At 48.5% G+C, this 11,487-nt stretch overlaps 5 protein-coding genes; 3 read left to right on the top strand and 2 right to left on the bottom strand.

Annotated features, from left to right (window-relative positions):
* Nucleotides 1–300: 300 nt before the first annotated feature.
* Nucleotides 301–1,707, top strand: FFUJ_09123 (related to salicylate 1-monooxygenase; the record flags this gene model as incomplete). XM_023580100.1 has 2 exons in its annotated part: nt 301–1,453; nt 1,502–1,707. The coding sequence occupies 2 exons, from the start codon at nt 301–303 to the stop codon at nt 1,705–1,707; spliced, it is 1,359 nt and encodes a 452-aa protein (XP_023432936.1).
* A 1,004-nt stretch (nt 1,708–2,711) lies between these two features.
* Nucleotides 2,712–3,246, bottom strand: FFUJ_09122 (uncharacterized protein; the record flags this gene model as incomplete). XM_023580101.1 has 3 exons in its annotated part: nt 2,712–2,744; nt 2,793–3,022; nt 3,066–3,246. The coding sequence occupies 3 exons, from the start codon at nt 3,244–3,246 to the stop codon at nt 2,712–2,714; spliced, it is 444 nt and encodes a 147-aa protein (XP_023432937.1).
* Nucleotides 3,247–3,701: 455 nt separating this feature from the next.
* Nucleotides 3,702–4,756, top strand: FFUJ_09121 (related to 5-carboxyvanillate decarboxylase; the record flags this gene model as incomplete). XM_023580102.1 has 2 exons in its annotated part: nt 3,702–4,003; nt 4,048–4,756. 2 exons carry the CDS (start codon nt 3,702–3,704, stop codon nt 4,754–4,756), a joined length of 1,011 nt encoding a protein of 336 aa, XP_023432938.1.
* A 231-nt stretch (nt 4,757–4,987) lies between these two features.
* Nucleotides 4,988–6,845, bottom strand: FFUJ_09120 (related to 4-hydroxybenzoate transporter; the record flags this gene model as incomplete). XM_023580103.1 has 4 exons in its annotated part: nt 4,988–5,526; nt 5,571–6,165; nt 6,211–6,380; nt 6,467–6,845. The coding sequence occupies 4 exons, from the start codon at nt 6,843–6,845 to the stop codon at nt 4,988–4,990; spliced, it is 1,683 nt and encodes a 560-aa protein (XP_023432939.1).
* A 1,431-nt stretch (nt 6,846–8,276) lies between these two features.
* On the top strand, nt 8,277–10,114 carry FFUJ_09119 (related to flavin-containing amine oxidasedehydrogenase; the record flags this gene model as incomplete). XM_023580104.1 has 2 exons in its annotated part: nt 8,277–8,398; nt 8,446–10,114. 2 exons carry the CDS (start codon nt 8,277–8,279, stop codon nt 10,112–10,114), a joined length of 1,791 nt encoding a protein of 596 aa, XP_023432940.1.
* Nucleotides 10,115–11,487: the final 1,373 nt, after the last annotated feature.

The following is an 11,487-nucleotide window of genomic DNA, read 5'->3' on the forward strand; positions in this document are numbered from 1 at the left end:
GATAACCTATCGTGAATACGGAACTTCCGAAAATTACAGCCGCAGGCGGTTCAAGTTGTTGATAGTGGTTGCAGGGCGGGTATGAACTCTGAATGGTTGGCGATCCGGGGTAGATAACGTTTGGACGAGAGGAAGCTAAATAGTGATGGTTGCTCGACTTGAACTCGAATCAATTCATCATCATCAACTCATTCAATACAATAACATCTCATCTCATCCCACAATCACTCACTCTCGGCCTCTCATCTCATCTCATCTCACATCTCACAACAATCCATATCACATCTTCACACCTTCAAAATGATCAAGGACAACGCCCCCACGATGCCCAACTGGAAGCGCCTCAATGTTGGTGTCATCGGCGGTGGCATCGGTGGCATGTCAGTAGCCATCGCTCTCCGCCGCGCAGGCCACGACGTCACCATCTACGAGCGCTCAGACTTTGCCGGTGAAGTCGGCGCCTCAGTATCCTGCGCCGCCAACGGAACCCGCTGGCTGCACGAGTGGGACGTCGACGTCGCCAAGGGTGACCCCGTCGTTCTCAAGAAGCTCATCAACCGCGACTGGAAGACCGGCGAGCCTGTCAGTGTGTACGATCTCGATGACTACGAGAAGCGATGGGGTTTCGTGTACAACATGTTCCACAGGCAATACATGCACGCTATGCTCAAGGATACTGCTATGGGCGAGGGAGAGGGTACCCCTGCTAAGCTACTGGTCAACCACAAGTGCTCCGCTATCGACTTCCCCACAGGCACTATCACTTTTGAGAATGGTGTCACTGCCAAGCACGATCTTATCATTGGTGCTGATGGTATTGGCTCTGCTGTACGAAAGATCCTCGGCATCAACCCTGAGAAGAAGCCCTCTGACCAGAGCTGCCTCCACTGCAACGTCACAACCGAAGAGGCTGTCAAGGCTGGTCTCGTCGACTACTCACAAAACAGTGCTCTCGAGTACTGGGGCGGTCAAGAAGGAAAGTGGGACAAGATCGTCCTCTCTCCTTGCAACGGTGGCAAGCTTCTCTCATACTACTGCTTCTTCCCCCGCGAGCAGGGTGACTACACTACACAGGCCTGGGGATCTGAGGACCTCCCCACCGAGGATCTCCTCAAGCCTTACCCCGAGCTCGACCGCCAAGTCTTTGGACATCTTGCCATTGGAAAGGAGATCCAGCCCTGGCGTCTGTGGGTTCACCAGCCTTATCCCTACATCGCCAAGGAGAACGTCTGCCTTCTCGGAGATGCTGGTCACCCCATGATGCCCCATCAGTCTCAGGGTGCATGCATGGCTATTGAAGATGCTGCTGCTCTTGGCATCTTGTTCAGCAAGCGATACTTCAACGGTGATGTCAAGCAGGCTCTGTCTGTCTACGACAAGGTCCGCCTCCCCCGAGCTACCCGTGTTCAAGCCGCTGCTGCCAAGGCTGCATACAACATCAACGAGCGAATTGGTAAGTCACTCTATACTCCATAGTTGTGATCCAAACTAACTGTATCAGGCTTCTCTGTCAACAAGGACATCTCTACATACAAGGTTGAGAACGAGAAGGAGGTCCTCACCATCGAGGAGATGAACACATATGATATGTACAAGGATATCGAGGAGAAGTTGGCCAAGGCACAAGGAGAGAAGTACGCCGGTGGCTTCCTCAACGGTCTGCCTCTGGGTCTTGAGCTGCCTAACGGTGTCATTGTCGGTGCATAAATGGGAAAAGAGGAGTTTGGGAATTTGATATCTTAGCTTTGTCATAGTCGGTTTTCAAAATGTTAAATTGGTTCATTAAACTGTCGCCTTCGATTCATCACACTTCATGTCTCCACCTCTGCTGCAGGCAGATCGAGGCTATGACTAGTTCACACCAATACACCGGACTATGAACCTTTCAAGACCCCTGGTCGAACTTTCGATCATCCTGGTGGATCACCTAGGGTGGCCGCTTTCCAAGCGTCTCAACTATTCCCATATCCGGCAAGATCCGGGGGTTTGCAACGATTGGCATCTGTAGGCCCTTGTCAAGTCTAATACTGACAGCAGCGGGCTAGTCCAGAATCTGACTGGCTGTCTATTTCAGGTACCCGTTCATTAGTTTACATATCTGTGACGTAGGATTATGTGCAGGTTGCCGAGGGAAACCCTGACCCCCGAGCTATTATCCAACCTTTTCATCGTATGGACACTATCTTGTAGTATTAGAGGCTACAGAGGCGGCATTGAAGGCACCTGTCAATCTTGTTAGCCTCATAGACCGTGGTATTGTGATCGCAACAGGTCAACAGGTGTAACAAGAGCCCAGTCCCTTGTGTCGTCGACATAAAGCTCAACTCCAAGCTCACTTTACCTGGATTGACACGCTACCGGGAAGAATTTAAGAAGCGTGATATGTAGTCGTAGCATCTGACTTCATATACATAAAGATTCACTCTCTTAAACCATCCTCAAGGAATCTGGGTGATGCTCATGTACTATTGAACTGCTCGTCACTGAGCTCGTAGAGGTACTCTACTCTACATCGCGATTGTAGGATGTATCTCGCCATTTGATCCTCGATTTGATCAACCTCAGAAGATTAGGATGTTCAGATCTACTGCTTCATCGCAATATCCAGGCTTGCATAAATTACTGCTTCAGCAGCTCACAAGGCATCACGTCGCTGAAAACTCGCACCAACTGTACATCATTGATGACAAATATTTCATTCTATTATCAGTCTATTTCTTGTATGCTGCCGCAGCTCCAGTGTCCTATCAATCATTAGCATCACAATCTCTCATTTGTAGCAAAGTCCTCACCAAATACACCTGATAAAACTTGAGCCGATACTTCCCGTCAGCAGCCGTCTTCTCCAACTCGGCCCTCCCCGCCCACTCAATCTCTGCCGAGCCGCCATTCTTCAGCTGCAAAGCCACTGAACCATGGAGCATGACCTCGTCTGAACCCGCGCCAAACGGATACACCTTGTTGAGAGTGTGCTTCCGCGACGCAACAGCCTCCCACATTCCTTGCCTCAAAGTGGTGATTTCTACACCGTCAATTACTGCCTGTACACCTGGCGAGAGACTTACCGGCGTGACCTGAAGCCTTCTTTGATGCGAGAACAAACGTCGCGTCCTTTGCAAACATGTCTACATACTTGTCGGTCTCCCCTGGAGTGTCGGAAACGGCATAAAAGGCCTGGAGGAACTGGATAACGTGCGGTTGAACCGACTGATCCGAGGGACTCTGCACAGAATACGACTGTTCCATTTTGACGTTTCGTTGGGTGATCTTGTGATGATTCTGAATTGCGCTGTCTCAAAGCTTGTGCGTTGCAGTTTATCTCAATAATGTGTCGCTCCGTGACCCTGCTTCCGACTTCCGATAGTGGACTTCGGATCTTCCTTAGTGAGCGCTCCCACTGTAATCAGTGGGTGACGATCTTACCCCGCAGACTGATCGGACCGCGGGCAAATGCCGTTCCTGTTAAGGTTTAGCATTGACGGTGCATTATCCGCTCGTCCAAACGGAATCAACGGAATTTACTGTACGAGGCGGGTGCATTATCCGGAACGGGGTAATGCGGTCTCATATGGTGGTATTGTATCGTGTTTATAGTTATCGAGTTGAATATATATGTCCATGTTTGACTCCAGATAACAAAACATACCCATCATCGATTCACTCTCTCTCATCATCTTCACTTCACACATATCACATTCATCATGCTCGGCAAGGTTGCTCTTGAGGAAGCTTTCGCTCTCCCCCGTCACAAGGAGCGAACACGATGGTGGGCTGGTCTCTTTGCCATCGACCCTGATAAGCACGCTGCCGAGATCAACGACATCACAGACCAGCGCATCAAGTACATGAACGAACATGGCGTTGGCTACACAATTCTTTCATACACTGCACCCGGTGTGCAAGATGTCTGGGACCCCAAGGAGGCTCAGGCTCTAGCTGTTGAGGTCAACGATTATATCGCCGATGCCATCAAGGCTCACCCTGATCGTCTCGGTGCTTTTGCGTAAGTCATATGTCACATATCCATAACGTCACTAACAGCTTCAGCACTCTCTCTATGCACGACCCCAAGGAAGCTGCTGAGGAGCTCCGAAGAGTTGTCACCAAGTATGGCTTCAAGGGTGCTCTTGTCAACGACACTCAACGAGCTGGTGCAGACGGAGACGACATGATCTTCTACGACGGCCCTGAGTGGGATGTCTTCTGGTCAACAGTTACAGACTTGGACGTCCCCTTCTACCTCCACCCCCGCAACCCCACAGGCTCCATCCACGAGAAGCTCTGGGCCAAGCGCAGCTGGCTCATTGGTCCTCCTCTGAGCTTCGCCCAGGGTGTCAGCCTTCACGCACTCGGTATGGTTACCAACGGTGTCTTTGACAGACATCCCAAGCTCCAGATCGTTCTCGGCCATCTCGGCGAGCATATTCCCTTCGACATGTGGCGAATTAACCATTGGTTTGAGGATATCAAGAAGCCTCTTGGTCTGTCTTGCAAGTTGACTATCCGAGAATACTTTGCCCGCAACTTGTGGATCACGACCAGTGGACACTTCTCTACATCAACACTTCAGTTCTGTCTTGGAGAGGTTGGAGCTGATCGCATTCTGTTCTCTATCGATTATCCTTTCGAGAACTTTTCAGATGCTTGCACGTGGTATGATGGTCTGGCTATTAATGATGTTGATAAGAGAAAGATTGGAAAGGATAACGCCAAGAAGCTGTTTAAGCTTCCTCAGTTCTACCAGAGCGAGGACTAAAAGGGAAATTGGAATTAAATACAATCAAGTACATAAATGCAATAGAATAACAGAACTTTTAGCGTTTTTATTGGACACGACCCTGAGTGACTCAAATCTCTGCCCTAACCAATTTTCACTGAGAGTACTTTTGGTTGACAGTATGATTTTACGTAGGCAAAGGCTAGTTGGAATTTGCTATGAAGATAATTCAAGTTCAACGGGAACCATGCAATGCCAGAATCCAAGTCCTCATGACCTCTCGTCCTTGCTCTCCATCATGTCATTCGGCAACAGAGCCGTTGTAATTACACAGCCCAGCATAACGCCACCAGCAAGATATAGCACACTGTTGATATCTCCCTGTCCATTCTCGCCCGTGCGTCCATACAGATGCTGTGCAATCAATGGACTCACGATACCAAACAATCGGCCCCAAAATCCTGCAATACCACAGGCTGTCCCACGTATGGGCGCAGGGAAAGCTTCAGGGGTCCAGCCATAGAGTACGGCGTTGAACATGGACTGGAAGAAGTATTCCATAGTGAAGAGACCCTCGTTCTTAGCACGCGTATCGACTGTTGAGAAGAGAATGATGGATATGCCCATTAGTGCAGCTGATAGCACCATTGTCCACTTGCGGCCAATGGCTGGGATGCGGTAGAGAGTTGCGCCGAGGAGTACGCCGACGATACCAGGTGCATAAGTGTAGATGTAGGCAGCATAAGTCGATTTAAGACTGACAGATGCAGCGCCGTTCTTGAGGGCAAGAATGCTAGGCAGGTAAAAGCCTGGGTCTGTTAGAAATGCTACAACAAGATCATACTCAACTTACCAGCGACAGTGAATCCCCAATAGTCCATGATATACGTCAACCATACAAGAACTGTAAGGCGAGTCATCTTGGGACTAGAAAACAGCATCTTATATCTTGATAGCTCAAGCTTGGCCTTTTGAGACCACGCCATGTTGAGCTGCTTTGTTCCCGCTCCCAAAGCAGGAGTTGCACTATTACCACTTCCAAGAGAGCTATCATCCGCCTGAAGTGACTCAAATAGCTCCAGAGTGAGTCCACACTGCTTCTTGTTCACTTCGGCCATATGTTGAAGCGTCTCAATTGCCTGGCCGTCACGGCCGCGATAGATGAGATACTTTGGAGTCTCGCGAAAGTTGAAGACGAAAAAGCGAAGGATGAAGATGGCGAGAGTGATGCCGCCAATTGTGAAGAGAAGATATCGCCATCCCATGTTGTCACCGCGGGAACAGCATGCTTCTCCTGCTTCAGCATTGTTGCACGATACTAGAGGGTCAGGCTCAGAGAAATTTGGAGAGCATGCGTAGACGGGGATGAAGCCAAAGGCGATGGCACTGCAGAGGACGACTCCAATAGGTTGGAAGACGGACAGACAGGCCAAGAGGAAGCGTTTGTTCTATCAGGATTAGCTAATTGCCTCTGCCGAGCCTGCTCAACGTACCTGGGGAATGAACTCGAGGGTAATTGTCGTGTCGATGGGAATGTTTCCTCCAACACCAAACCCGACAAATGCTGTCAACACGAGAAAAGTCGTGTAATTATTAGATGCACCAAGGCAAAGCCCAAATATCGACGAAATGAGACACGTCAAGTTGAAAGCCCAGCGACGACCTAAAAATATCAGCACAAATCTTCGCCAAAGGAAGTGAATCTCCAGGTAGAGGACCTGACGCGACAACAACCCAAGAGCATCATACCAATAATATCCGCCAAAAAGCCCCAAACAAACGCCCCCGCCGTAAGCCCAGCGTTAAAGCTCGTCGAGATATTCCCCGACTCGTCATCTCCAAAGCCCAGCTCCTGCTGCAGCGGCCCAAGCACAAGCCCAAAAGCCTGAGCCCAGAGGAGATCAAGCAGATAGCCGAAGCCGCAGAGACCCCAGATGTACCATTGGTATTTGCCCATTCCTTGAGCGTCGATCTCGCGGTTGATGAGTACGCATTTCTTCTCGTAGAGGGTTAGGCCGTCGAGGTTGTGGAGGAGGGGGTTGCGGGAGTTGTAGCCCTGTGCGTTTTCGACCTGCGATGAGGGGAGGGTGTCGCCGTCTACTTTGGACATTTCTTCTGAGGGAGGCATGGTGTAGGTTTCCGTAAACAAGGGATTCACTTGCGTAACTTCACGTTTCAGTTGCCGATGGAATGCAAAGATAAACAGTACAAGAACCTCGCCATCGCTATCTCTGTTCAAGCGATCTGCAATCTCATGTCACACCAGTACAACTTTGATCAAGCCATCATTGGTCTTCACTATCAGGATCGTTGATGTCATTTTGTACTGATGAGGTGATGCCCTGAAGATTTTGATTGGTCCGGAGCTTCTCCTCAGCCATGCAGTCATCCTAAACCCGGCTGTATCCTTTGTTTGTCTCGCGTTGAACCAAAGGCAGCAATTTAGGCTATCACGGGGCGAGCGGCACGAAAGCTAATCTGGTAATCGATAGATTGTTTCCGGTTTAGATCCGTTTACAAGACGTAAATGTGACGACTCACAAGTTTGGCGGTCAAGGGTAGGTAACGATATTATCCAGTATTAGAAGGATGTCAATATTTTCGCTGCATCAGTGCCATTGTTAAATCGCTTATTGAAGGTGCGCACAATATTGTAAGCGACTTAGAGTATTTGTTTTTAATTCTGAGAGGAATATGTAGAGATTTACAACTAGCATGACTGGTGAATGATATGCATCCCAACCCGACTCGGGTTCGGGTCGACATTTATGATCAAGCTACCAACCGAGCAGAATAGGATAACAAATGGCTTAATGCTAAGCTTTTAAACTGCGTTTTATACTTTAAAAAAAGATATGGCAAGAAACATCACGAAAGACAATAGTAGATAGGGTTTAAATAAAGTATGTAACGGTAGGTATGGCTTGATCCTTAAGGTACTTTATTGCTCTACCTATATGGGATCTTAACTTTAGCCATTAGCACTTTGAAGACTCTAACTATATATCTGTAATAGTTCCAAGGCACAAAGGCATTTAATCGCACTTAGATGGAACGCGGCATGGCATGCAACAAGGTTCCCTGGGTTACCACGTAGGCATTACGAGTTTCAATAACATACCCAATATATGTAGTGAGTGAAGAGCCCCAGAGGACTTTTCTCATTTCCATGTACAATTCAAACCAGAAACGGTAGATATCCTCAGCATGAATCTATAGATGTCCATACAGCCCAACAGCGCGTTCTGATCAACGCGACGCGCACGCGACACGACTCTGGATGCGCATCGGATTATTAGTCACCAAGATCGATCTTCCCCACCAGATCGAAGAATCTGTGTCTCCAAGATTAGCGTGGAGTCAAGATCTATACTAACCCTACTCTAAGCTCAAATCGGTGAAACTTTTCACGCAGGCCCACCTGAGTCATTGACGTCAGCAGCAAAGTCAAGCCCGTCATGACTTATTTGTATCATGCATATATCAATTTGTCCTTGTAAGAAATTCCTGGTCTGTCAAAGACATGCGATAATTTTGTTAGCGATTGATCTTGGTATCTATGTCCCCGGAACCGTTCAATACTGATCTTGAGCACGACGGCGCAGGACTGATGGCTCAGAACGGAGATAAAGGTAGAGATGGGCGGAAGAAGGTGTTGGTTGTAGGTGCTGGTGCAGCTGGGTAAGTTGATTTCAACCCATAATTCTGGATGATACTGACAAAAACAGCATGTCTACTGCTTACCATCTTTCGGAACATTCAGACAAATTCGACGTGACCCTGATTGATGCAGTTGATTACTGCGGCGGTCAAGCATTCTCCATTCCGATTGACAAGGAACGCCATGGAGCTTCCTGGTGCAACCAAGGTGTCCAAGGAGGATCTTACATCTTTCATCATACCGTCACTATGTTCTCCCGTCAGGGCTATCACGCAGACCCTTGCAACCTGCACGTTTCATTCGGCAAAGACGAGACGTTCTGGAATAACGTATTTCCAACTCAGCTTCTGGTGCGCCATGAGAAGGAAGTTCGTCGCTTGACCGCCGTTCTCAAGTTCATGCGCTGGTTTGAGATTTTCTTTGCCTTGCTTCCGCTGAAGCTTGTCTTCAAGCTCTTTTTGTTCTCTGAGGAATTCACCAACACTATTGCTCTGCCGATGACGGCGTTGTTCCTCGGCACCGGTAATGCTACGCCTGAAGTCCCTGCGATTATGTTTGAGAGGCTGTGTACTTCACCGACTTATGGAATGTGGTATCCGTCCGATAGAAACACCGTCATAAGCAACAAACCGCCCATGATTGTATTTCCAAAATTCTCAGAGTTCTACGAGACCTGGAGAAAGGATCTTGTTTCTCGCGGAGTCACCGTACGGCTTTCAACAGAGTTGACCGAAATTGTCCAGAGGAATAAGAATGGCGTTGTTGTGAAGCTCAAGGCGAGGACCCCGATGCCAGATCATCATAACCCCAACGGCGGTGATCCCGATGCACCCGTCGGCGAGGAGAAATACGACGAGATTGTGCTCTGCTGTCTCGCTGACACGGCAAAGAAAGTCCTCGGCAGGACCGCCACCTGGAAAGAAAAGAAGGTCTTGGGTTCAGCAAAATTCAGCGACGATATTACAATCACTCACAATGATTCCGATTATATGAAGAAACACTACGAGAACTTTTATCGTGATGATTTGGCTGTTGCGAACATCAACGGAACTGACCAATCGGATCGTCTGGCGTTTGCAAAGACAGAATATCGACCCATGTACTACATCAAGATGTATCCTGAGGACAAGTCTAAGCTGGAAATGTGCTTCGACTGCACGAACTACCAGAGCCAATTCCCTGAAAAGGTACCCTTTGAGCAACATGTCTTCCAGACTATTTATCTCAACAAGGATCGGGACAGTAAGCTCTGGACTGATAATGAGATTGCCGAGGATAAGATCATTCGAAAGGACTGGTGGCATCAACTCTGTCACGGCTATACTCATTATCTGTTTGTCATCCCGTGGATGATGTTCCTCAACGCCAAGAATCACACTCGCTTCGCAGCGTCTTGGACTCTTGTCAACGCCCACGAAGTCGCCGTCATGTCCGGAATTGCAGCTGCCGTGGATCTAGGCGCCAACTACCCTGAAGACTTGGAGAACGATAAGTTTGCGTTCTTGTGTTTCCGACTCTACTACCTTCTTACATATGGAAAATGGTACAGGAGACATTTTACGTCCAAGAAGTATTTAAAGTCTCAGACCACCGAGAGTCAGGCTGCTGCTGATGGGAAGAGTTGGGCTACTGGGCTTTATGGCAGTGTCTACAAGGGACCTGGTGTTTCGGAGGTGGAGAGGAGTGCTTGGAGGGAGGAAATTAAGAAGGGATCTAGTACTGGTAACTTGTCTTGAGATAGGAATAGAGTACAGACCTGAGATTGAATGAGATGAGCGATTTCATTGTTTGTATCAATGACACTGACTACTCGCTAGTTGCAACTAATGTCACATGCAGTATCAAGCTAGCACGTGTTCGTGTTGGGGAATTAACTATGCTGTGCCCTATGTTTGCTTGGCAGGGGTACTGTTGGTGTCCTATTGCGTGACTTTCGATGGCTTGCGACCCCGGACAATTTGTTAATCACCTTCTCTTTCAAAAGCTCTCATATTAAATAGCGCTAACCTGTTCACAAGAGAGAGAGGGCACTGCAGTGCGGGTAGTCCATTTATTCCAGTTAAAAACTTGACTCTTCGTTCACACTCTCGTCTCACCGATTTAACGAAGGCTGAACTCATGGCAAATGCCCCCTCACATGTCGATCTTGACAGCGAATCGTGTATGCATGCGTAAACCTTAATCATGGAAGGATTGAGGGATTCTAGAAGACTGCTGCATCGATAGTAGTACTGTAGGGTATGATCACCCTCTATGCCATAGAGTCCATGGCTGCATGGCAATAAGCACTGCAGCCGGGCACCAAAATCGGAGGAACTTTTGCTACCCATGTCGATTTACAAAGGGGAAGGTCAGATCCGAGGTAAGACTGACTAGGAACTAGCCCGAGGAAGCCGTCGCCTGTCATATTCACTATCTGGTTGCTACCTATTCGAGACTATGCGCTGTTCTGTCTCTGGTTGGCCGGAGCAGTCTGCGTATAGGCTCTGGAAGATTGCAGATCATGGTGGAACCAATCATTTGGGGGTTCTCAGAAGAGCTAGAAGCTCGCAATCCCCAATACGCCACCCTCGGTTGGGGGGAGAGCTACAAGGGTTACTCCAAGTTCAAGTCAGGTCGACTTGCCCTTGCCACAAACAGCAGTTGGTTGATGTTGCAAGGTGAGATCCGTGGTGTCCTGGCGCCACTGGCTTGCATGAGTAGTGATCTAGGTCAATTTAAGGTATACTCTATTTCGACATGTCGCCGGTTGACGCCCCAGACATGACATCTTACGACAAAGCTTCATTGCGGGATCGTTTCGATGACTGTAATCAACTCTGCTATCATCAAAACGGGGCAAAAAAGATATAAATCACTATCATGGCACGATCCATCGTTCATATCTAGGTTTCGCAATCGCTGATGGATACCGGCAATCTAGGTGGATTCATCACGGGAAGGCCGCGCCTCTCATCGTCCTCGTTATGGTCTTGAACGATAAATTGGGTGGTCAAGGCTGTGACACTAAGCAACATGGGGTTAATCCCCAGAGCTGGAAATGGTCACATGGGGTCATTTGGCGCCGCTTATACTCGGGAGAGGGGAATTCGTGTTCTTGAATAGGCTT

The sequence above is a fragment of the Fusarium fujikuroi genome, chromosome FFUJ_chr07 (genome assembly GCF_900079805.1).
Source record: "Fusarium fujikuroi IMI 58289 draft genome, chromosome FFUJ_chr07".
In the NCBI taxonomy this organism is placed as follows: domain Eukaryota; kingdom Fungi; phylum Ascomycota; class Sordariomycetes; order Hypocreales; family Nectriaceae; genus Fusarium; species Fusarium fujikuroi.